Below are 27,365 nucleotides of genomic sequence, written 5' to 3'. Positions count from 1 at the left end.
CTAACACTGTATTAGCAGCTCTCGTATCGTACTAACACTGTATTAGCAGCTCTCGTATCGTACTAACACTCTATTAGCAGCTCTCTTATCGTACTAACACTCTATTAGCAGCTCTCGTATCGTACTAACACACTCTATTAGCAGCTCTCGTATCGTACTAACACTATTAGCAGCTCTCGTATCGTACTAAAGCTCTATTAGCAGCTCTCGTATCATACTAACACTGTATTAGCAGCTCTCGTATCGTACTAACACTGTGCAGCTCTCGTATCGTACTAACACTCTATTAGCAGCTCTCGTATCGTACTAACACTCTATTAGCAGCTCTCGTATCGTACTAACACTCTATTAGCAGCTCTCGTATCGTACTGACACTGTATTAGCAGCTCTCGTATCGTACTAACATTCTATTAGCAGCTCTCGTATCGTACTAACACTCTATTAGCAGCTCTCGTATCGTACTAACACTGTATTAGCAGTTCTCGTATCGTACTAACACTGTATTAGCAGCTCTCGTATCGTACTAACACTGTATTAGCAGCTCTCGTATCGTACTAACACTATATTAGCAGCTCCCGTATCGTACTAACACTGTATTAGCAGCTCTCGTATCGTACTAACACTATATTAGCAGCTCTCGTATCGTACTAACACTGTATTAGCAGCTCTCGTGCTTAAAGAGGGAAAAATGATAAAACAGCAGGGCTCATATAAGAAGTAAGTAGTCATTTGCTTTGATCAGACTCACCCACGTCATAGACGTTTCTGCTGGCAGTGGTGAGGGTTGTGCTAGTGCTGGAGCAGAAGGTCAGGTCTCTGTGTGCAGGAGACTTCATCTCCACATAGCTGCTTTCAGCGTGCTTGCAGGCCAGGCTGGGCGGGTCTCGGATGGTGGCGTACGGGTTCTCACTATTTAGGGAGCACGAGCTGGAGCTACACATGGAGGCCTTTATGTAATCTACACACATGACAGAAAATATATTAAAAGATATTTTATTGCAATGTAATCACCACATCATCCTCTGGGAGAGAAAAATTGAATAAATGTTATTACATATACAAAGAGCTATAGGAAAATTAAGTTGCGTTCAAGACAATCTCTCGGCACAGATGCAAAATAAGCACTTTCCATGATGTACAGTTTAGAAACAGCATCCCAGAGGGAATTATTCCAGTGAAATCCTGTTAGACTGCACTGGAAAATCTTGTTACAGCAGTTAACATCTAATGTAGCTGAAGAAGAGTTTGTGTAGAGAGAGTAAAAAATAGACGTGGCTGTATTACTTATGTACATCATCCAGAAATATAGAGGAAGTGATTAAGTTGTGCTTTGTGGAATAAAGGAAATGATGGCACAACAGATTATTTATAAATCTCTTACACCATTTAAAACGTAATGCATTTGCAAATGAGGCACATGCACATCCAGTGTGATCACTATAGTACTGAATGTATGTTTAAAAACGAAGTGAATGCAGTTGTCCTTGTTAAGGGACCCCTCAAAAATGGAAAAGGACATCTTGTGTATAGTGTCCACATATTACATCAGCAAATGTCCAACATAGTCATTACCTTTGGCTATTCGGGTGGTTTTGCTGTCCCTCAGTGTAAGTGTGTCTCCTCTTGATACACCTAATGAGGCACATGAACACATTCTCAGTAATTCATGATTTAAAAACAGTATAAATAGTCGGTGGTGAATGGTGAAGCTATAGGCTATATATATATATATATATATATATATATATATATATATATATATATATATATATATACATACATATACACACACACACACACACACACACACACACACACACCCTTGTATGCTCATAAAGCCTGCATTTACTTAAAAAAAATCCATTTATTATAACCGTTTTCCTTTTTAATATATTTTAAATTACAATTTATTCCTGTGATGACAAAGCTGAATTTTCAGCATCATTACTCCAGTCTTCAGTGTCACATGATCCTTAAGAAATCATTCCAATATGCTGATTTGGTGCTCATGAAACATTTCTTCTTATATTTTTCTTCTTTAATCCTTTTTTATTTTTATGGAAACCGTGACATCTATGATGAATAAAAGTTTAAAAGTTGAATTTTTTTGTAAGTCTTTCATTCAAATGAATGCATTCCTGCTGAATAATATATATATATATATATATCATTTTTTTTAATTAACGCTACATACCTATTCAAATAAAACAATGTTTATACATATAAATAATTAAATACATTAGTACATTTTCTAGGACGATCGAATATTTCCTGAAGTTTTTTCCAACCAACATGAGACTCAACCATATGCTATAAGCACCCAGGGGAAGATCTAGTATTATTGTATTGTTAAATTATTTGACTTTATGATAAAGATTGTTATTGCAATTGGCCCAAAAAAAAAAAAAACGTAATTAACAGAAGGAACAGGAAGGACTGTCTTTCCATCAACCTACATATAAAAGCAAAAGCAAGCGTTTAAACAATACCCAACCTAGTCACTCTTATGAGTATTATGAGTTAACCTTTAACCAAATCACATCACAACTCATCACGTTTCTCAGCTGACTACCCAGAGACATGCCTTAAAGGTGACGTCAAGATCGATAAATTAAAATTCTCAAACAGTGCACCGAACCCACCCTGCAATATTCATTTGGACATAGTGAAATGACAGCAGTAGAGTAACAGTGTGTGCTCACTGTTTCCTCTATACAAATGTAATGAAGTTTAGTCTGTTTAAAGAAAAGGACCATTTGTACTTTCACTTGATTTGAAAGCAAAGCTGTCCTCATTTACTTTAACACAGATTCCTTGTCTTACAGTGAACGATTCATCAAGAAGACAATGTCTTTGTAATCTTCATCATAATGTAACTTTTGGCTCAGGCTTTGAAATAACTTCCCATTTATTAAACAGACTGTTAAATCTCTTCAGCACTGTGATCAGAAATCAGGGAAATTTCAAATAACAAGTTTAAACTTGGTGTCACTGGCCCTATTTCACTTCCTCTATGGGCTTGCAAAAGAATATGATGGAAATACCCATCCTCATACCAGAGTCTCTGAGGCCTTGTGTGTTGTGCCGAAGCCTTATCAGTAGACCTGCAGGTAGACATAATGGGGTGAAGTGGCTTGGGATGAGATGTCAGAGGTAATGAACTCTCTCCCCCCTAGTCTGAGTGACCTTGGATAATATAGGCAAAGCCTGACCTTCCACCACATGCATTTGCCACCTAAAGTAAGGGCTTATTAAAAACACAGCAGGCGGAGGTCTTGCTCCAGTGCCAGAAGCACCGTATGGTGTTCATTCAACCCCCAGGAATGAGTAAGTAGTTTAATTCTCTAGTGCCCCAATGGAGAACAAATGTCTTATTTGTTTTGGAAAATAGGCTGAGCGGAGTAAATAATGATATATCGGATCCATTTCAAATTGCGTGAGTACTTTAGTCTGACAGGAACAGATGGATTGAATAGGGGGTGAGAAGAAATTAAGTGAGTACACTGACCCAGGTCATTGAGATTGCAGTACGCTCTCCATTCTGAACTGTTCCTGTCTCCTTTCTAAAGGGAAAAAGAGACAAAAAACATCAGACACTCTGAAAGACCATTCTCCTCCTGATAGACTTCTGCAATGCAATGATTTTTGACCTCTTTTGGTTTCATTAAGAACAAATAAGCTATAAAATGTTTCTCAATGGCATGATTACATAACCTAAAAAATTACTGTCTTAGGAAAAACAACACATTTTAAAACCAAGTCCATTTTATTATTACAAGAACTTTAACACATAATTTGGACTGACTTCCCTTTTATTAACCCTGTCTAATCTACACAACGTTCTGAAAGATTGGGGTTGGTAATAAATGGGATTGCTGTCACTTTCGATCAATTAAATGCATCCTTGTTGAATAAATAATATCTTACTGACCCCAAACATTCAAATGGTAGCATATGTCACACAGCTTGTCAAAGCCCGACATTTTAGCTGAAAATGCACAACTTTATATCCAACTTCAGATCATTATTTCGTCTTGATGCAAATGAATCCCTTCAACAAATAAGTCTACAGATACCAAGTGAATATGCAGAGCTTGCCCTTTTTTCTGAGTCATGTTGTAGCATACATTTCTTTATAAAATATTTTAGGCACAAGAGCAGCTACTATTGCCATAATATGATGCTTGAAAAAAATGCAGTTTTTGAAAATAGTTAATCTACCAAACCTACATGGAGTCGTGACCATAATGTACTCACCTTAAGAGTGAGAGTGCCGTCCAGGTTGTTTGTGATGGAGGACGAGATGTTGCACTGCGCCACAGTGTGATAGCTGGGATTGGAGAAGCACTGGCCACTGCTGCTGCTCTGAGATGTTTCTAGGGTAGAGAGTAAGACAGTAGTGTTCAAAACTCCTACATATCACACTGTACAAGTATACAAACAATGACCATCCTGTTACTGCAATAACAAAGTAGACAAGGGCAGTTTAATGGACAGTAATTCATGATACTTAACAGAATTGGTGGAGCCATTTATAGCCAAATCAATAAAACTAGCATCTATGCAGCTTGCATAAAAAATGATGATGCCGTATTTTCACATGATTAACATATACTTCAGCAAGGTTATCAGCATACAGTATGAAAAGTGTGGTAGCACCAGGTTAACTATAATGCAATGCTGAAACTGCTGCTTTTACTGTCAATTACTGAGCAGACAAAAATGCCACTACATATGTACATAAATATAAGTCATATTTGTAAAAACATTCATGGAGCATCTTAAGTTGTTCATTGCAGCTTATTCAATATTTGATGATTAGTCTCAAAGGAGTTTCTCACCAGAGAGGGAGTAGTCAGTGTTGGTGACACGCAGGGCTGGTGTGTATGAGACGCTAGGCATGTCCTGGCCTTTGTCTCTCTGTCTCTGCCTGAACCAAACAAACAAGCTGAGCATAGCCATGATGATCAGGAGCAGGAAGATGATGCCCATGACAGCACCCGCGGACTGGCGCTCTGAACCCAGAGCGGGACTGATCTTAGTGTAGGGGTTCAGCTCCTCCATCACTAGAGCCGCTGGGACACAGAATATGATTATGTTGAAATCAAATAGAGCAGATCAGAGTACTTCATTCCCAAAAGTACAGGTATAATAGAACTCTTTTATGCATGCTAATCTCGTTTCTTGTACGATAGGATAGCAGACACCACAAAGAGTGAACGGTGCACCACTCACATTGTCTTGATAGTACTGAATATCAAAATATAACAAAAACTTGTGGTTGCCACGGGTTTGAGTGGTTTTTGGTGTGCAGCGTTGGGACTAACGCATTACAAGTAATGGGAGTTATTTTTCAAGTAAGTAACACTTTGCTTTCCCAGTATTGACTGACAGCTCTCCTGTCCCTATATTGAGAGAAATCAGGAGTAAATACAGAGGCGTTGTGTGCGCTGTGTAAAAATGATGGTAATTCCATAGTAAATGTATTAGCATGCATATACTCATCTCACTTACACAAAAGCAGACTCATAAATGAATAAAAACAGTGAATATTACACAAACCTGAAATAATTAAATGTTAAATAACACAAATATACTTTATGTATTTAATCCCACTTAATTAACCAATGTCTTTGCTGCTTAACACAAATATACTTTATGTATTTAATCTCACTTAATTAACCAATGTCTTTGCTGCTTAACTTTGATGATCCAATTCAACCATACTAATAAGCAAAATGACTTTAAATAAACCACATTTGTGTTTTGTGATTCAGAATGGCAGCATAGCTGAATGCAGTGTTGCCAGATTGGAAATGGCAGCATAGCTGAATGCAGTGTTGCCAGATTGGAAATGTCCAAGTATCGTACCAAAAGCTCAAAATAATCATATTTGGAAGAAAATTATCGTATACGAGTCAAACGTACAGAATAACGCTATATACTTAGACCAACAACTTTTTGACACGACCTGCAAATTACTTTATTGCTAAACTATCGACCTCAGCCTGGAAACCACTGACCTAAGCACCACGGCAGGAACATTAACTTTTTTCTTTTTTCTTGCAAAACATACAGAGATGACATGTTTATGATATACAACTTTGTATACAATATACAAAACGAATGTTAACTTGTGCTCGTGAGAGAGAATCATTCTCCACGATGATTGGCAGAGAAGACATAACGTGAGATGAGATGGATTGAATACAACGACCATAATTTAGTGTCACAAAATTCTGAAATTATAGTACATTGTGGATTTTTTTCATTATTTCATTTCATTATAAATAAAGGTGACTTGATTATTGATCATACAGAGGACAAAATTATGGTACAAATACAATAATTATCGTTGTTTGGGCTGTTCCCTCTACTGTACAGGCGTGAATTTGCATTTCCTTCAGCCCGATGCTTTTACATTTCACTTTAGGTGTGGAAGGGCCTTTACATTTGCCAAAAATATAACTTTTTTATTTTTTGTTAATAAAAAAACAAACATCAAGCCCAGCCCAGGTGAGAAAAAGTAACGTAAAAGTAACACAATATTGTAATGCATTACTTTTAAAAGAAACTTTCCCAAACACTGTTTTTATTTGCAGTTCCCAATATGTTCTGTGCGGTTGCTAAGAGTCTAAGTGTATGTTAGTGTGTTGCTAGGGTGTTCTTTGCAGACTAATTAGTTGTTAATGTGTTGCTATGTGGTTGCTAGTGTGTTCTAGGTGGGGTGGTTGCCAAGGACTTGTTGTGTGTTTACTTCGAGGCCCAAATCAAAAGAATGTATCCGGTTCCTTCGTTTAGTATAACATTTTGGAAGTTTCCATCAAAAAAGAGAGTGTTACCCTGGTCACAGCGGATTCCTTTGTATCCCGGGCTGCAGTAGCACGTTCCGGTCACATAGTCACAGGTGGCGTTGTTCATACATTCACACAGCTGCTGACAGCCATAGCCAAATGTCCCGGGAGGACACTCTGTACAAAAACAAAGACGAACACAGAACACAGAAAACACTAAACTGTGTAAAACAAGCTCTCGGATAAATGTGATGGACTGCCTGAGAAGGTGGATGGGGAACACACGCACACACACAGGTGGTCATCAATTACAACCATCATCAACATCATCATGACAGTTAAAGGTCTCTTTTGAACTGACATTCTCATAACCCCCTAACACAAGAATACACAATTCATAAAGAGGCTACAACACTCACTCTGTTCACAGTTGGTCCCAATAAAGCCAGTCCGACAGGCACACTGGCCAGTGATGTGATCGCAGTCAGCTCCATTTTGACAGCGGCACACCTCTGCACAGTCTCGCCCATAAAACCCTGAGGGACAGCCTGAAGGAAAGAGATATCCTGCTACATCACATTAACCTAAAAACACAGTTGGTGTATGCTGATGGGGCCGGCAAACAGGAAACCCAGAGTGTAAGAGAAGCTGCAACATTCGAATTCGGCAAATTAACAGAATTTATTGTAATGTGTACTTAATTTAGCTGTATTACCACAGCAGTGTTTCCCCTTTCACAACAGCCTCGGACACTAATAGTAATTCGTAGACAAACACAAGTACAGTACATAAATACACAAGCATGCAAAGACAGTCTGGCTTCTAACGATAACAAACCTACTGGAGCAAACATTGCAGCAAAACACAAACTGATTTCATCACTCCTCAAGAGTTTATATCACTGCCGTCATAAAAATAAAGTTTCAAACAGAGTGGCAGCAGAGAAGGGATCAAGAAATGATTGACATAATGAATGAAAGATGGATTTTGTTTTTAGCAGGCGTGATGCTGATGGTTTTTGATTTCAGCCTTGAGCAAGGTCATTTAAATGAGTTAAATGACTGACATGAAAAAATGTGCATTTATTATTAAGGACCACTCTGTGGCATCATAACATCATGAGATTTCACAACTCTCTGGTGCACTTCTGAAATACTGCCAACAGATGTCACTGTGTCACTTTATGTTCATTACGTTTGTGGGAGAGGGTGTTTGTGTATGTGTATAATAGAGGTTTGTTTAATTGTACATGTAATAACTGTGAATGTGAGTGTATTTGTGTGTGAGGGAGACTCACGCTGCGTGCAATAGAGGCCGGTCCAGCCCAGGCTGCACCTGCACTCTCCGTCGTAGGCACTACATTGGGCTCCGTTGTGACAGTTACATGAGTTCAAGCAGTCAGGGCCCCACTGGCCTATGGGACAAACTGCGGAGCCAGAGACACCGTCAGAAGAAGACTAACACATGTGTATTGTGTTTAAATATAAAACATGTGTGTAAACGCAAATTTACAGGCCCCTAATTGACATAACATTTATACAAAATGATGCATTTGATGTAAAATTTGCATGTTTTGCAAATAAAAATGTGGTACAACCAAAATAAAGAGGAAATCACATTCAAATGAGGGCCGTAGCCACAGTATAAAGTTAAACCTTTTAGCCAATATAAAGCTGAAAATATCACTGTCTGGTATTAATAAATGAAACCACTAACTTTTCCCACAGCCATTCTTCAGCCCTTCACTTACAGCAAACAGCGTTAGATTAACAGCTCGAGAGGGGAGGGAGAAGAGCGAAAAAGCCATAAATTCTCCGGGACATTGTTGCTCTCGTCTCTATTTCATATTGCCGCTCTCTTGTGCTGTGTGAATTACTGAGAGTGTGCTATCAAGTAATTTATTGAGGAAACTGTTGGTCTCCATCAGCGGTGCTTGTGGGGTATTTGGCAAAGAAAAATGGACGTGGTTATGATTTACATGGCACTATGACATGAGACGCCCATGAAAGAGAAATGAATGAAAGTGAATGGGACAGAGTAGTAGGACTAAACACAAAGAGTGGGAGAAACAAAGAGGGTGAAACTGAAGACAAAAACAGAGAGAAAGACAAATTGGTTCATACTCTGTGAACAGTCATCTCCAGTCCAACCTGGGAAGCACTGGCAGGAGCCGTCAATGGGGTTGCAGGTTCCATTGTTAGTGCACAGACAGATCTCAGCACAGGCTTTCCCGAATTTGCCACTGGGACAGACTGATGGGACACAAACCACATAAAGACATAAAGCACAACACTTAAACCTGCAAGTCATTCTTTCAGGTAATCACAGAATATCTGTAGGATTCTAACAATGTTTTTATTCCTTACACTGAACTTTGTCCACAGTAATGTGTTTTCGAGTCAAATATTTACATTTAAATTACAGATCCTTCCAAAATAGCTTTTGCTTTCTCAGTGATGTGAAGGAGAAGAAGTGTGTCAGCAGCGGCACTAAGCAAAATGATTGAAATTATGTAAAATAATAATGATTATTTCTTAAACTCTAATGCAGCACCATGTTTGTTTCGAAAAAGATAAAATGCTCGTTCACCAAGGCTGCAAGTATTTGATTAAAAATACATTAAAAACAGTAATATTGGGAAATATTATTACAAATTATTTTATTCACAAGATGACAAAGATCTTCATTCACATGATCCTTCAGAAATAATTCTAATGAACTGATTTGGAGCTCAAGAAATATTTCTTATTCAGCAGAACAGTTTTCAACATTTAGAATAATACGTATGTGTAAACATGAAAAACATACATTTCTTATATAGAAATAGAAAAATAACAGCATCAATTTGAATTAGAAATCTTTTGTAACATTATAAATGTCTCTAGTGTCACTTGATCAATTTAATGCATCCTTGCGGAATAGTAAAGTATTAATTCATTTAAAAACAAAATCTTACAGACCACAAACTTTTGAACAGTTGATCCAGTGATGGTATGCAATATTTTTGACTTGAATAAAAGTAATTTAGAAGAATTTAGGTTAATTGTTTAGTGTACTGTAGTACTATAGTTTTCTGAACTTTAAACTTTATTGTAAGATATTGCAATTCCCCATTTAAAACTTTTCATAGATCACAGATGTCATGCTATAATAGTGCTGCATGAGTAGTTACTGATGATAAACCAGAGTGACACGTGAAGTAGTGATTGTAAGTCGTGTGTCTGCGTGCACTTCAAAGCTCGATCACCCTTCAAACATGTGCTTCTGTCACACTGTCCAATTATCCGTCTGCCAGCTTCACTCGGTGCCGTCAAGAATAGGGTCGACTGATGTACTACAAAATTAAAAATAGAGCTTGTGTACATTTTTAATAAAACGAATATTTCACCACACTCTGACACTTGCCTACATTATATATTTCAGTTGAGTTTAAAGCCCATCATGTTTTGTACCCCTCTCCCTTCTTGTTTCGGTGAGTTCAGAGCAAGGTACATACAATGAGATACCTCCTATTTCCTCCTTTGCAGCTTCTCATGAGGGCTAAAATACAGCCACATAATGGCACATGGTCTTAGAACTCAAACATGAATTGGGGCTCAGGTCAGGAAGCAGACAGACTGGCTAAACCGACTGTCTGCTAGCTGTCTCACATCACTGAGGTCAGATAAATCCCATCACATAGAGACTCTTTCACCTAGATATCATCATATAGAGACTGTGTCTGTTCCCCGAATTAGGACATACAAAAAACTCCTAAACCCATTTAAGGATAAAACTTTAATTGATGTTGAACAAATAAAAAGCAGACATAATACGGATGAACAAATGATAAACCTTGGGTTGCTGAATATTCGATCCCTTACTTCAAAAGCACTTACTGTAAATTATATGATTACTGATTATAACCTAGATGTGCTGTGTTTGAGAGAAACCTGTCTAAAACCAGACGACTTTAAATTACTAAATTACATTACTTTAAATGAGTCCACCCTGCAAGATTACGGTTATAAACATGAGCCTCGTCTGAAAGGCAAAGGGGAGGTAATTCTGTCATTTATAGTAATATCTCCAGAATTACTGAGAAGTCTAGTTTTAAATATACTTCTTTTGAAGTGTTGGTGCTTAATGTAACACTATCTAGAGTAAAGTTTGAATTACGTTTGAGATTTGTGCAGGCTACTGTATACAGGCCACCAGGGTACCATACAGACTTTATCAAAGAATTTGTTGATTTTCTGAGTTAGTACTGGCTGCAGATAAAGTCCTAATTGTTGGTGATTTTAATATACATGTAGATAACAAAAAAGGTGCATTGGGATTGGCATTTAAAGACATTCTGAACTCTATTGAGGTTAAATAACACGTGTCAGGACCTACTCATTGTCATAATCATACTCTAGATCAGAGGTCTTCAATCCTGCTCCTGGAGGGCAACTGTCCTGCAGAGTTTAGTTCCAACCCTAATCAAACACAGCTGAATCAGCTCGAATATACAAAGGCAGGTGTCCTGAAGCAGGTTGGAACTAAACTCTGCAGGACAGTGACCCTCCAGGAGCAGGATTGAAGACCTCTGCTCTAGATCTAAAATTATTGCATGGAATCAATGTTGATGCCATTGAAATTCTACAGCAGTGCGATGACATCTCAGATCATTATCTAGTCTTGTGTATACTTAATTTAGCCTTGTGTATACTTAATTTAGCCAAGGCTGCAAAGCCGACTCCGTGTTACAAATATGTTACACCTATCACTTCTGCTACTAAAGATCTTTATTAATAATATTCCTGACCAGTTTTATCTCCTCAGATCTGGGAAGATAGCTTAGAAGAACTCTATTGCGACAGAAACTTTTGACTCTCTTTTCCAACACTTTAGACACAGTTGCTCCTTTGCGCTTAAAGAAGATTAAAGAAAATAGTCCAACGGCGTGGTACAACGAGCACACTCAGGCCCTTAAGAGAGTAGCCAGAAAAATGGAGCGCAACTGGAAGAAAACAAAACTAGAGTTTTTTCGCATTTCATGGAAAGAGAGCACGATTGCGTACAGAGAGGCATTAAAAGCTGCTAGATCTGCTTATTTTTCAACCCTATTAGAAGAAAATAAACAAAACCATAGGTATTTACTTGAAGCAGTGGCTAAATTAACGAAAAATAAAGTTTCAACCCCAGACGTTTCCAAGCAGCACAGCAGTATTGACTTTATGAACTTCTTTACTTACAAGATTGATAATATCAGGGAGAAAATTATAACTATGCAACCGTCTACTACAGTATCGCATCAGGCATTGCATTGTAGTCTCCCTGAGGAAAATGTTGATTCATTCATTGCTATAGGGGAGGAAGAATTTTCTAAACTCGTTAAATCATCTAAATCGACAACATGTATGTTAGACCCTATACCGACTAAGCCATTGAAAGAGATGCTTCCAGAGGTCATAGATCCTCATCTTAATATCATTAATTCATCTTTGTCATTAGGATACGTACCAAAAACTATTAAGCTGGCTATGATTAAACCGCTTGTTAAAAAAAAACGCAACTTGATCCAACAGAATTAGTCAATTACAGGTTTATCTCGAATCAACCTTTTCTGTCAAAGATAGTAGAAAAGGCAATATCCTCACAAATATGTTCCTTTTAGAAAGAAATGGTATCTGCGAGGATTTTCAGTCAGGATTTAGACCGTACCATAGCACTGAGACAGGTCTCATCAGAGTCACAAATGATTTGCTCTATCATCCGATCGTGGTTGTATCTCTCTATTAGTGTTACTCGATCTTAGTGCTGCATTTGATACCATTGACCACAACATTCTTTTAAATAGACTTGAAAATTATGTTGACATTAGTGGAATTGGATTAGCATGGTTTAAATCATACTTATTTGACCGTTATCAGTTTGTAGCAGTAAATGAAGAGATGTCTTATCGATCAAAAGTTCAGTATGGCGTAACACAAGGCTCAGTACTAGGACCGTTGCTGTTCACTCTATATATGCTACTCTTAGGAGATATCATTAGGAATCAGGGCGTCAGTTTTCACTGTTATGTTGATGATACTCAGCTCTATATTTCTTCACGCCCTGACGAAACTTACCAATTCTCAAAATTAACGGAATGCATAGCTGATATAAAAAAACTGGATGACTAATAATTTCCTACAACTTAATTCTGAAAAAACAGAGATTCTAATAATTGGAAAAAAAAACTTCCTCACGTAATAACCTAGAATATTGTCTAACTCTTGATGGCTGCTCTGTCAAGTCTTCGCAGTCGGTTAGGAATCTGGGTGTGCTCTTTGATACCAATCTTTCATTTGAAAGTCACTTGTCTAGTATCTGTAAAACCGCATTTTTCCATCTTAAAAATATATCTAAATTACATCATATGCTCTCAGTGACAAATGCAGAACAATTAGTAATTAGTTATTAATTATCAAGGCTAGATTATTGTAATGCTATTATGGGTTGGTTGCCCTGCACGCTGCATAAACAAACTACAGCTGGTCCAAAACGCAGCAGCTAGAGTTCTTACCAGAACCAGGAAGTTTGACCATATTAGCCTGGTTCTGTCACTGTATTGGCTCCCTATTAAACATTGTATACATTTTAAAATATTGCAGATTACTTACAAAGCACTAAATGGTTTAGCTCCCCAGTACTTGAGCAAGCTCTTAACGCATATAACGCATTATTCACGTCTATTGTGATCTCAAAATTCCGGCCAGTTGATAATACCTAGAATATAAAAATCGACTGCTGGCGGTAGATCCTTTTCCTATTTAGCACCTAAACTTTGGCACAGTCTTCCTAACATTGTCCGGGAAGCAGATACACTCTGTCAGTTTAAATCTAGATTAAAAACACATCTCTTCAACCTGGCATACACATAGAACACTATACATTTCTATTATTCAAATCATTTAAATGATTATTAGGCTGTGAAGGCCTCATCAACACGACAGCCATCGGCACTGATCAAAAAAAAAAAACTCGTCCCCATATGCACGTGATGACTCCGATCTTCAACAAGATGAACTGCATAATATAATGTTCCGATCCAATCTGACTTCTGACCTGTAATGCTGCCTGAATCATAATCATACACTGTTTGTTCGTTGGCCTGAGGCGAACGGCCCCCCCGACTGATCCTGGTTTCTCCCAAGGTTTTTTTCTCCATTCTGTCACCTGATGGAGTTTTAGTTCCTTGCCACTATTGCCTTTTTCGCCTTTGTCGCCTTTGGCTTTTGGCTTTCTTAGTTGGGGAAATTTAATTTTATATATTTAAAAAAATGATTGGAACGTTATTTTCCTGTTATCTCTGTAAAGCTGCTTTGAAACAATCTGCATTGTAAAAAGCACTATACAAATAAAGGTGACTTGAATTGACAATGGAATCAGATGTTCCAATCAGATAAATTGTCCATTGAGGTAAAGCTGAAGCTAAATCTTTGAGCCACTGGCTTTTAATAATTATATTTCCACACTCTTCTCATTTTGTGGAAACTCTTTCAACTAACTCAAAGCTTGCTCTTATTAGCTAGTGGCCCCCTCATGTCACAGGCTCTGTTTTATTCCAACTGTGACTAGCCGAAGTTCATTAGTTCGCTTTGAGACGTGTGAACGTGGGCTCAAGACATACGAGGATGCCGATATAGACCAAACTACAAAAAAGTAGGTATGTGGGCTAGCCACGATCCCCCCCGAGGCTTGCCTTTCTTCCAGTAATTATGATCTGGACAAATTAAAACAAGTCTTTTCTCGAACCTTATCCTTCTTCTGCTTTAACATATTAAATATTTATTCACGAGACAGCTCTGAAAGCAATGAAAGTGAATTCTATATATTCATGCAGCCCTTTCTTAATTCATGAAAAGACTGGTTAATTATTATGAGATGGTCTATCTATATTTCATCTGGATGTCTCAGTTGGGTGCTGTGGTGTGGTTTATTAGTTTGAGTTGGAAATCTGCCTCATTGACCTGAAACTTAACTCACAAACCCGTAACTATGTCTATATAACAGTCAACATGGAGTCAATATTTACAGTGTTATTTTAGTGTACGAGGACAGCGAGAAGCTTAATTTAACTTTGTAAAAAGTGAAAACTTCAGTAGAGAAATGATCCCTTGGAAAAGTGAATCAAGGGCTTAGGATTTGGCTGATCAGACCCAGGTAAAAATGTTGTAACTATGACATTTTCATGCATCTTTTTCCATTGACAGCCATTCAAAAGGTGACATGCTTTCTGAGGAAATAAATTTGTTTTACAAGCAACATATATATTGCAGATATATCAATATATTACAGTAGATGTTTTGCCATTAGCCAAAGATGGTGGATTTCAAACTTTTTAGGTTTATGCCAAAGCAGCGTAACTGCCATTAGACTTCCAAGACGTAAATCTTGAAGCATGAAGTATATTAGTGGACATTAACAAATTATTGTTTCTATACCGTCTCTTGTTTTCCACAGCTCAAGAAAAACAGAAACCGGTGATATTGACCTGACTCTTCAGTGTTTGTGTCTCGCTCAGAAGAATGAGCTCAGCAATATTCAGATTTCCTCTGAAGGTTATTTGTCAGAGTGTCAGTGATAATGCCAATTATTTTCAGTACGGCGGAGGCGCAGAGTCAGCGTGGCGTTCTGCGGATGGGCACGTTGCCAATGGCGACACACACACACACACGCATGCACGCACACACGGACAAATATCTTTACATACCAATCAAAATACATGTAAACAATACATTTTTGGCAGTCTACTTAAACTAAGGACAACTTCCTTAAAGGTAGACAATTCTGCCGTAAAATTTTATCAACATAATTGATTCTGGTTCACTGTGGTTCATCAGCAGGGGAAGTAGCAACTAAAAGGAAAGACCTTTGTTTTGATGTCATTAGTGTAAATTGCCCTAAGAAGTGTTACCTGCTTATATCGTTTTCAATTAAGCTTTTTCAAAATGTAAAAAACAAAACAAAAAAATCACAAATCTAAGCTGAGAATTCTCACTAATGATAATAAATGATTTTATTTTAAGCAATGTATTTTTAAATATACCATTAAAGATTTTCTTTTATTTGCTGCAAAACAAATTGCTGTAATTTGACTATTTACTGATGCTTTCAAGACTACAAGTTATTCTCGCAATCTAAACAAAACCGTATGTTAATCCATGTTAGCCAACTAGATAATGTTAACTTGATGACAAGTTTAAAACAGCAGAATTTGCAAGAACACTGTTTAATACACAAAAACTTTTTCAAGACGTGATAATTATTGTAAGTGACAGTTCCGTCAACTGGACGGAAACACACCCACATTGGCCCCTGAGAGTTGTGCAAAAAAATCCACCAGAACTGTAAATCGTGTTGAAGCAACAATAATGTGTCAACAGTTTTGCAGAAACTGCGGATTTCTAGCACATTATGATGAGAAATGGATGCCTTGTTGTATTGATTTAGTTATAGTGTTTCCATTTGAACAATACTGTAAATATAGTAAAGGTATTCATACAGAGAAGTGACAATACTTCTCTCGTACCTCTCTGCAAGCAGAACTAGCCTCCAAGGATCTGAGGGGGTCCATGGGTGAGGAAGAGAGGAAAATAGAGAGAGAAACTAAGGGAAAGCAATGAGAGCTACTTGCCTTGGTTGCAAAGTGAGCCGAAGAAGCCGGACAGGCACTCACAGTGACCCGTGATGTGGTGGCATGGCCCTGTGCTGTGCACACACTGAGGGCATGACTGGCTGCAGCGGTGCCCATAGAAACCAGGAGGGCAAACTGTCACAGGCAAAGGACAGGAAGCGAAGGAGAGAAACAACACAGAAAGGATGACAGACATATGGAAGGAACGATTTAGTGGGAAGGCAAAGAAAGACAAAATAGGGATTAGACACAAATGGAAAATATGAATACAAATTCGCATTATCATATAGAAGGACAAACGGGCAAAAAAAAAATGGTACAATGCATTGAACAAAGCACATTCGTATAACCATTAGAATTGTCAACATTTTTGTCTAGTTACCCAGTAAAAAATTTCACAGTTTGCTCGGAATTAAAAAATATTATTTTGCCGTAAAAGTTTGGAATCAGTTCAGTATGACTATTATTATTTCTATCATTACAACTCTCTTGAGATTTTTAGCATGGTAATGGATATGACAATGTTAATGTATTTGGTCTTGGAGGAATACATCTGCTTTATCTGCTACGCTGGTGCTGTTGATTATTGATATTGTTGTAGATTATTGCTGCTGCACTGCTGTGAGTATGTAAGATATACTGCTGCTGAACCAATAGCATTTATAGTAGTCAACATTTGAATTGGATCAAAACGTTTCATCAAAGTTATACAGTAATGAACAATACCCGTTCTTGTCTTAGGACAACTTCGATGAACTTTTTTGGTCCACTTCAAATGTTGACTACTGTATATAAATATACAGGTGTAGCTAGGGAAGGTGGAGGGTTTCATAGGAACTCTGAAGCGCTCTGCTAATATATTGCTATAGTGAATGCTAAACAGCCATTTTAATGTTGTGAGCAGCAAGCTCATTGTTTCACAAATAATTTTGAGAAACATATAATGGTTTTCATACAAATATTAAGCAGCACGGTTGTATTAAACATTGATAATAATAATAATAAATGTCACTTGAGCCGCAAATCAGCATATTAGAATGATTTCTGAAGGATCATGTGACACTGAAGACTGGAGTAATGATTGACATAACAGTAATACATTTGAGATGTATTAAAATAGAAAACAGTTATTTTAATAAAATTTCACAGTATTACTGTTGTACTGTATTTTTGATCAAATAAATGCAGGCTGGGTGAGAATAAGAGACTTCTTAAAGCATTAAAAACATACCGACCCCAAACTTTTGAAAGGTAGTGTATATATAGTGTATATAATTGAGCACTTCATTTAACCATTACAATAGTATTATTATCGATGGCCAACTAAAATTTGAAAGATTCCTACAGGTACTATTGTTTAACCCCCAATCAAGGAGACACTATCACCTGTACAACTAATATAAGCAGAACTAATGAGGGGGTTTTGTCTGCCTCACGGTCCGGCTCATCGTCTCACAGAGCATGAGGGCTCAGTCTGTCTCTGTCACTCAGCTCTGTCCGAGACGGGAGTTCCTGTGGGTCATTTTTCTTCATTAGAGTCTTGATTTGCTTTAATTGCTGAAGCTTTGTGTAATGCAGGAGTAGTGTGTGCTGACCTTTCCACCATGGGTGGTGGGCTTTCGTAATTAAGATAATTGAACAACAACGAACAGTGAGGTGAAGATTAATCACATTCCCTTTCCCTTTACTCTGTAATCTTTGAATAGGCACACACACACACACACACACACACACACACACACACACACACACACACACACACACACACACACACACACACACACACACACACACACACACACACACACACACACACACACACACACACACACACACACACACTTTTATTATTATTATATTGCTTAAAGCATTAGTTTACTCCCCCCCCCAAAAAAAAATCTGTCATCATTAACTCACCCTGTATGAGTTACGTTCATCTTCGAATTTCTGTCCCTCCATTGACAGTCTACAGTACCACTACAGTACCACTTTGTTGCTAAAAAGTTCATAAAGAGATTGTAAAACTAATCCATATGAATTAAGTGGTTTGGTTCAAAATTTCTGAAGAGATCTTACCGCTTTATATGATTAACAGATTTTCTTTTATTTCTTTTATTCACATATAAACACATCCGTTATGGTAAACGGAAGCTCAAGCAAGACGTGTGAGAACCAATGAGGTTCATTCTCGTGTTACGCAGCACGTTTCAGCTTCCGTAAGAACCGATGAGGTTTGTTCTCGCGCATCAAGCAGGTTCGGTTGAGCTTCTGTTTATGTTCACTGATCAATGTTTAAATGTGAATAAAAGCCTAAATTCAATCTTTCATCATATAAAGTGGTAGAGTCTCTTCAAAAAATGTAGACTAAAACCGCTTGAAAGTCTTACGGGTTTGAAATGACATGAGGATGAGTAATAGATTACACTTGTTTCATTTTACCCTTTAAAGAAAGATTAAAGAAGCATTGTGACACCTCTCCTCACTGTAATGCAAAAAATACCATTCTCATTACTATAATATAAATAAAGTTCCAAACATAGGTTCGGGAGGAGCCTTATCATTCAGTCCTGTCAATCATCATTAGGAGAGGATGTGAGCAGCAGTCATTGCGCCATCCCATGCAGCAACAATTCTTCCAGCATCCCTCCACCTCCCCATCTCCTCCTCTATTTCTAGAATTCTTCCTCAAGATAGTACCATTACAGGAGGGTTGAGTTTGGAGCCCCAGGCTGGGGCAGACGGACTTGTGAAATAATATATAATTTAAGTTGTATTAGTCCATCTTAAAGTATTTATACATCATGTTAGTACATGTTGTACTTCCTTAAATGGGTCCCACCTTATATTATGTGGCTTTAAGTACTATGTACTTACATAAAAAAATAAGTCCAATGTACTTATTGTGTTCATGTTGTATTGTAAAACACTTTTGTAAAACACTGCCATTGAGGTGTGATACAGGTAAGGTTAGGGACAGGTGTGGTGGTATGGGTAGGTTTAAGGGTGGGTTAAGGTATAAGGGAAGGTAAACAGTGTAACTACTAATGTAATTACATACATTAATTACAGCTGTAATTACATGCAGGTGTTTTCAAAATATAAGTACAATGTAAAAACATGTATGTACACAATACGACCAGTCTATCAAATTATTAAATTCAATTTAAGTACATAGTACTCAAAGCCACTTAATGTAAAGTGGGACCGGTAAGGAAACTTTTTAGATGTGTTTATTCATTTTATTTAAAATATTTTTCATAAAAAACAAACAGATTGAATGGATGGATGGATGGATGGATAGATAGATAGTGGCCTTTGTGAAATTCACCTGCCTCCTGCCATACAGACTAATTGTTGTAGTATTTTGTTTTCGACCTTTGAAAATGACCAGCAATCAGTAGCCTTATCTGTTGAGGGCACAGTGTGGTAAAGAGAGACAAGAAGAGCGAGACAGTGTCTTAAGAAGAAGACCCCTGAGAGGCCGAGTAAACATCCTCCTCATGGAGAGGCTGATGAGAGCCCCACATGGACACTGCATCTCTACAGCGATCCAGGGCTGAAGTGATTAAGATATGTGTGATTAAAGATTTGTTCATGACTCTTCCCTAAGTGCTTCCCTCTTCAACCGTCCCCGCTCCACTCCCAGAGGGTCCCCATCTCATTCCCACCAGTTGTTTATCATCTTGTTTGAAGTGTGTTCGAATCAAACACTTGTGCGACAAGCTTTGAGAAGGTGACAGGAAGGAGAAAGGAAGTTGAGTAGAAGCTTACTTCTCTTGCAGGAAGTCCCTCGGTAGCCAGGAGCGCACACGCATGTTCCGTCTTCAGGAGAGCAGGAGCCTCCGTTCTGGCACGAGCAGGTCATGGAGCAGTTAGGCCCCCAGAAGCCTTGAGGACAGATGCTGTCACAGTGGATGCCTGTTAAAAGAATGAGGGAAGTATCAATTCTTGTTCTCCATGTGCTTCCCTATTTTCTATCGCAGCAGTAAACAGAAGTGGGGATGGATGCAGACAAGTGAAATAAACAAAAACAAAATAAATCAGATGCTTGCTTGAAAAAGAGTCCTGTATGAGGGGGGAATGTCTGAACCTTAAGGCCACTGCTTTTATAGTAAGCTAGTATAACATATTCTATTGGGACAGCAACGGAGCACCAAGCAGTCTTCTCTGACAGCAAAGTCCTGGTTTCAAAAGCTTGGGGTGTGTGTAGGTTCAGGCATCTCTTGGCCGCAGCATTGGCCCGCTCTGTGCTGTGCTCTGTATGTATTTTTGATCAGACTGGGCCTCCCTGCCAGTGTACAGTGTTCATTAACAGGGCCAAGTCCCTCGAGTGGTTGAGCCTCCTCTCCCATTCTCTTTAAGCTGGTTTGTGTATAGAGTTCCACTAGGGACACGAGTCAAGTACACCCGCAAAAATATATAAAGAAGAGACCTACTATATTGTTTCAAAGTGTTGTAATGTAAGGACATTATATGGTCATATTGGGGTTACAACACAAACAAGAAAATAACAAGGCACATGGACACACACTCTCACAAACAAGCTTACCACAGAGTTGCCATAGTAGAAAAAAATGTAATACATACTATGAAACTGTATAATAATAATAATAATAATAATAATAAACAATAGAAATGTATAAAATATAAATATACTGTATATGTCAAAGTATATAATAGAGCACATTGATCTTCAATAAATAGATTCATATCACAGATAATATAACTGTTTATTCTGTATATACACAGAATAAACAAATATTTCAGTAATATGAACACCGGTGTGTATACAGACAGAACAATATTTATATTAATAACATAAGTAGATGTTAATGCAAATATATATATTTTTATATTATAAATATATAATATATATTTATATCATAAATATATTCAGTTACATTTACTAATATTAGTATTAAGAATAAACCATATATTATTATACAATTTTATATATATATATATATATATATATATATGAATCTCTTTATGAATATGCATTGAATTTGTATATTTATTCAGGTCGTTGTAGTGTCGATAAAGACTGATTTGCAGTTTTAATCACGGTACAATTGATGTCAAAATTAATATCAGTTCATAACATCTCATTAATTTCTACCACTTTCTGAGTTAGCAACAGTAACCACATGGAGCAGAGCTTAAAGGGGCAATTGGCAGAACTATTGTTTATTTTGTGACTATTAATATTCCTAACTATAAATAGATATATTTATTAAACACTGGTGTCGCCGCTGCCATTATAAAAGCAAACAGCACTCGTGGCAATGCACTACAATGATTTGACCACGGGTATGCCCAAGTACGCCATTTACCCTTAATAAAATCAGTGTAATGCTTAGCCTCGAGTGGCTTACTGCTTTAATAATACAAATTAAATAAATTAGCATCTATACATTTCACACTCCATAAACAAGATGGCATAGAAGGGAGAAATTATGTGCACACACATATTCTCACACACATCCTTTCAAGCTGCAGCTCAGGAACCTCATTTGCAATTTTCTTTGACAGAGACTTTTCAGAGCGTGTGACACGGCCCATTAAAATTAAGTCTTTGAATTAGACCAGGTCTAAACTTCAGGGACAGGCATCATAAGTGGTTCACCTCTGTGGCAGAACAGAGAGGTGTCCGGATGGGGGGCAACAGGGATGTGCGATTAAGACAAGCCCAGCCACCGCACATCAAAGCAGGGGTGAGCCTGTTTGAGCTTCTGCTGGGCTGGGTGGAAAAAAGGTCTGCACTTTCTTTATTGTCAGCAATGAATGAGAATAGAAGAGTGCCCTGAAAGCCTAATAGTGACAAAAAGAGGGGCTTTTGAGGAGAGCGAGGGAGAAGAAAGAGGAGAAGTGACTGTCTGCATATAAGACTTTTCTAGCAGAGAAGTGCCAGGGGGACCAGCAGCCAAATTAATGAGCGAAGAGCAAGTACCATCATACACCATCACTTTCCACCGCACTTTACATGTTAAGTGGCGCACATGCCTGCACACGTAATGCAAGGGTTTCTGCAGGACAGTCTGTGCTATACGATCCTTCAGTCTAGAGCCCCTGGAGCTGCTAATATTCCACATCCACGTTCTTTGCTTTCTCAGTCTATCTCTCTCCTGGTTATTTTGTCTCTTTCTCTTCCTCCTACCATTAGACACACGCACAGTTTTATTGAAAGTGACCATTTAATTCCAGTCTCACATCCCTCTCTTTCTCTCTTTTGATAAAACACAGCTCTCAGCTTGTCTGTCCTTAGGCGTATCTTTATATGTTTTACTTCTCTGTTCTGTAGCCATTCGTTTCCTTTGTATCTTCCAGCTACTGTTCTTCAAACCATTCTCTTTACTTCCTCACCTTACTGCTTTATAATAAAAAACTTTTTTTGTGATGAATGTATTTAATTTATATATAATATTATGTGTTTTTTCTTCTTTTTTACAACCATTGTTAATCTCTTTCTAGTCCTTAGAAATTTTTTTTGCTGCTGTAACTTTGAGACTTCTATGCAAATGGATTTTGTGATTATAATTTTTTGGCCAATTTCCATGACCTTTCCAGTTTGTGATTAATGGTTCGTAACAATCATTTTAATGGATCATTCTATTTGACGATTTAATGAAAATAACCAAATCAAAAGACTATAAACATTTCTATAGCTTGCAAGTTTTACTCTAAACAAGAGAAATATTTAGCCAATCAAATATTATTTTTTAATATTTCGAAATAATAATAATAATAGTAAAAAACTAACACACACACAAACAAAATTTAGATTAAAATGCATTTAATTTACATTTCATTATATTTTCATTCTTATATTTAAAAATAAAAAAATATTATTGCTCTGCAATTTCAATAAATGGTTGTTTGAGACTAGGGAGGAAGTTTTGAGAGATACAGTTAAGGACTTTACAGTACAAACTCTTATTTCAAAAATCAAGTACAATTTGATGATAGGACCTTTTTAAATGAACAGCCTCAAAAACCCATTTATGACTCCGTGTGAGATTCCTTATCATATGGTCTGTTGCAATTTCTTGCTTACTCTCCATCTCATGTGTAGCTCTCTCTCTTAAAGTCTTAGACCTGTGTGTCTAGCTCTGTCTCTCTCAATAGCTTCCATAAATCACTGCTCTGCATAGTCTCTGTGTTCAGATGCTTGATGTCTCGGAGGCCTATTTGCACCCTGGTGACTCCATTAGGCCTGGCAGATGGCGGAGACCTGGGCAGGATACAGAGCATGAGATTTCTGCGTAGCTGGCTCTTTCTAGCAGATAATGAAAACCACATCATTTCCCAGTCCACATGGCCAGAATTTGGAGACCTGAATGGAGAGAGTTTTGGAAGGCCTGCAGGCAAAGCCACATCTACCAATTCAACCGTTCATTTCTCTTGTTGTATAACATGTGCACATGCTACTGTAATGCTGAAGAACTTGTCAACACAGCCCTTCTGTGATATTGGACACACAGTGCTGAGACCACTGCAACAGAAGGTGTAAGCGCAGTGTGAAAGCCGTAAAAGCAAGCCACAGAACGACAGCTTCATTCTAGGTCAGTGCAATCTAATTAGGTAACATGTTCAGCAACAGTTATTATAAATACTTCATGCTTTGAGAGATTTCATATTAATCTGCCTGCAGGGTGTGTGTGTGTGTGTGTGTCCGTTTAACACAAGTAAACGCGAAAGAGGAATCAATTCGGTGTTCCAGCGCTGTCTGAAATGCGCCTCTCTCTATCTGCGTGCGGCTGTGCGCACAGATAACAGCTTGCAAGTCCCGATTTTCGCCTCTTTCGCATTTAAAATCGTTTGAATGTGTAAATTAGCAAGAAAAAACGTTCACTCTATGATGGTTAAACCTAGCAGTTCAAACCGCGAATCACATACGTGCCGAACGTGGGGCTTGGTCCGTATGGATCACGGTTCAACTGCGATCCGTTGCGCCCCTATTAACAACTACTAATTAATGAACACACTTATAATCAGATTGCTATCTTACCAGAGATCAGTACTCCTACTCCAGTAAATAAACGTGTCCCTGTCCCCAAAAATGTTGGTGATTATAACAATAAACCCCTGATTATAACAATAAACTACAGCAGATGTTTATGGGTGGAAAATATATATATTATATTTGCCTCATGAGGACATACTGTGAAATCTTGAGAAATCTCAATATCTTCAAATTTTTGCCAGATGACTTTTATAATGAGTAGCAGCAGTATGACTTGTCTGTTTCACACAGCTTGTGAAGAGAGTGCTGTAGCGTAACTGTAACAGCAGGCTCTCATTGTGCTTTCACACCGACTGTGTTTGTGGAGCGTAACAACTGCAACTCTATACAGAAAGTAAAGTAATTTCTGGGTAGCCACATTAAGTATTTCCTATAAGAACAGCCATGATATATAAAATAGGCTACTGATATTTAGTACTTGATCATGTTGAAAATCACCATGAAATCTAATTTACATGAAGAGAGGGGTCACATTTACCTTCAAATTAATCTACATAGAACAAAACCCAAACCTCAAAGTGTAGCTATAAACTAAAGTATTTACACTACATTCTAAAAAATGCTAGGTTGTTTCAACCCATGTTTTGGTCAAATAAGTAATAAGTGACATGTGAAGGCCAAGTATGGTAACAGATACTTGGCATTTGTCCTCTGGATTGAACCCATCCAAGAACCCATCCCATCCAACATTAGGAGTAGTGAACACACACACACTGCAAACCGTGGACACACACACGGAGCAGTGGGCAGCCCGGGGAGCGATTGGGGGTTGGGTGCCTTGCTCAAGGGCACCTCAGCCATTTTCTGCCGGAATTGAGAATCAAACCCCCAACCTTCGGGTTAGTCTGACTCTCTAACCATTAGGGGCCGGTTGCATCCATGAACTAGCTGGATGTAAAAATGTTGGGTGTAAGCTCTACGCTGGGCTTAGCTACGTCCAACCTACCAATAAATATATAGACCTGTTGCACCAACTAAATCTACGACCAGGTGCAACTAAGCTCAGCGTAGAAGATGCGCATCAACACTGATACATTATACCACAGTTTACGACGCCATTCAAACTTTGCTATTAATAAAGAATTGCTCATGACATCATAAGTAAAACCACCTCGCCATCTTATTACAATGAGCAAATGTCCTCAGCATGTAAATGGTTATTTATTTAAATAAACATCGATCAACATATAAGCCTACTGCAAATGTCAAATGTGCTCATTCTCAATGGATTTTTTTTAAGGTATGTGGTATTTTTTAATTCAATTTGAATTTAAGTCTAGATTTATTCACATCGGCCCATCGAAACATGAACAACACACTTGCCCCAAAAAAGCATGGGGAAGAGTTTACATTTTATTAAAAGTGAGGGGGACACATCCCCTGCATCTCCCACATATTCTACGCCCATTTGTTACGTGTTAGATAATATTGTTTTTGTTAGTAGCTTAATTTAAACAATTCGTTGGCTAAATATTGCTTGCTATGAAATATTATTTCCAAGAACGTCCCTCCGAGCAAGTTTTGACAATAATCCCAGATAGGCATATATGTTATTATTTTATATTTTCAACATAATTACATACAGAAATTTTGTGTTAGGTCATTTACCTGTGTCGGGCGTGTGCAGTAGAGACACATCCATGATAGATCAAACAATGTTATATTATCCAGCGCGAATATCCATTAACATTACAGCTCATGCCTGCAGTAACAATTCAGTTTTTTTTGTAACAACTTGAAAGTCTTTACTGTCACTTTTGATACATTTAATGTGTCCTATGTGCCCATCAATGTGCGTTTAAATTGCATCAAGCCTTTTTTCAACAAAGGGTGAGTAATTCACACTAGCATTTATGTCGTGTCATAAAAGCCTATTTTAACATGTCAATGTGATTATGTCACTGGTCTCACACTCACCTGTCCATCCTGGCAGACAGCGACAGAATCCACTCACAGGATCACATCCTTCAGCGTGGTTACAGTCACAACGCTCGTGACACTCCAGCCCGTATGTGCCATCCTGTTTAACCACACACACAAACCCTCTTCCTAAGCTTAAATTGCCCTGTCATGACAAATATTTATAAATCAAATGGCCAGTCTTGCTAGCCTCTGGCAGAGAGACAATAGAACCAGTCCCAGTAAGATACTCACGGGGCAGGACAGCTGGCAGCGTTCCCCTCTCCAGCCTGAAGAACAGGTACAGGAGCCACCGATTGGGTCACAAGCCGCACCATTGGCACACAAACAAGTCCGGTTACAGCTCAAACCCCAAGTCCCGCTGGAGCATAGGATTGAGCAGTCGACACCCTGCCAACCTATAGGCAGAGACATTTGTTTATTTATTTGTCCACTCAAACATTGGTTGACCTTCACTTGTTTATTTGTTAAAACAGACATTCTCTTTTTGAGTTCTATTCAAATAAACCTTCCCTGGTTTATAACAGAATTCAATTAATAGAGCGGGAAGAAGGGGAAGTGAGGTCACATCCTGTCAGAAGCCAGAGGATTCTTGTCTCCCTCGGATCACACCGCAAAGCAGTCAATGAGTAGAATATATGCATGGTTTGAGGTCAACATAAGAGCAGAGTGAGATAGGCAGAGAAGTTGTGTAGCACACTGGGGTTCTGCATTATGAATGGGATGAGGATTTTAAAGGTACTGTCTCTAATGAGCTTCCTCCTAAACTGAAGGGACATGAGCGAATATTCTTTTGGTGCAAGTCTTTCCGGACAAGTCCATGTTTATGCAACAAATGAGGGCCGTCCCGCAGGTACGTTTAGCTGCGGTCAGCCAAACGCTGAGTGCTCACAGGGCTCTTGTGGATTCACACCACATTTTTTATGCTTTTACAGCCTAAAAAGGCCATACGTGTATGTAAGTGCTAAGTTGTTATGCATCC

General features: G+C 38.1%; 1 protein-coding gene across 2 annotated transcripts in view; it reads right to left on the bottom strand.

Moving 5' to 3' along the window:
- megf11 (multiple EGF-like-domains 11) overlaps window positions 1-27,365 on the bottom strand; it is a 130,118-nt gene that overhangs the window by 4,511 nt on the left and 98,242 nt on the right. Inside the window, exons 13-25 of one of the 2 annotated variants that reach the window (XM_077193319.1) lie at window positions 26,618-26,781; window positions 26,381-26,483; window positions 20,212-20,358; window positions 16,441-16,575; window positions 8,918-9,046; window positions 8,092-8,220; window positions 7,214-7,342; window positions 6,843-6,971; window positions 4,842-5,075; window positions 4,258-4,376; window positions 3,509-3,563; window positions 1,573-1,632; window positions 749-958 (exon numbers count right to left, since the gene is read on the bottom strand). In XM_077193319.1, the coding sequence (XP_077049434.1) occupies window positions 749-958; window positions 1,573-1,632; window positions 3,509-3,563; window positions 4,258-4,376; window positions 4,842-5,075; window positions 6,843-6,971; window positions 7,214-7,342; window positions 8,092-8,220; window positions 8,918-9,046; window positions 16,441-16,575; window positions 20,212-20,358; window positions 26,381-26,483; window positions 26,618-26,781 (1,743 nt within the window). The remainder of the gene's footprint in view (window positions 1-748; window positions 959-1,572; window positions 1,633-3,508; window positions 3,564-4,257; window positions 4,377-4,841; window positions 5,076-6,842; window positions 6,972-7,213; window positions 7,343-8,091; window positions 8,221-8,917; window positions 9,047-16,440; window positions 16,576-20,211; window positions 20,359-26,380; window positions 26,484-26,617; window positions 26,782-27,365) is intronic. The other variant, XM_077193320.1, reaches the window with a different exon arrangement.

The sequence above is a fragment of the Siphateles boraxobius genome, unplaced genomic scaffold (genome assembly GCF_051911475.1).
Source record: "Siphateles boraxobius isolate OS27281-9 unplaced genomic scaffold, OSU_SipBor_1 31, whole genome shotgun sequence".
NCBI lineage: Eukaryota > Metazoa > Chordata > Actinopteri > Cypriniformes > Leuciscidae > Siphateles > Siphateles boraxobius.
This window is presented reverse-complemented; position numbering and strand designations above follow the sequence as displayed.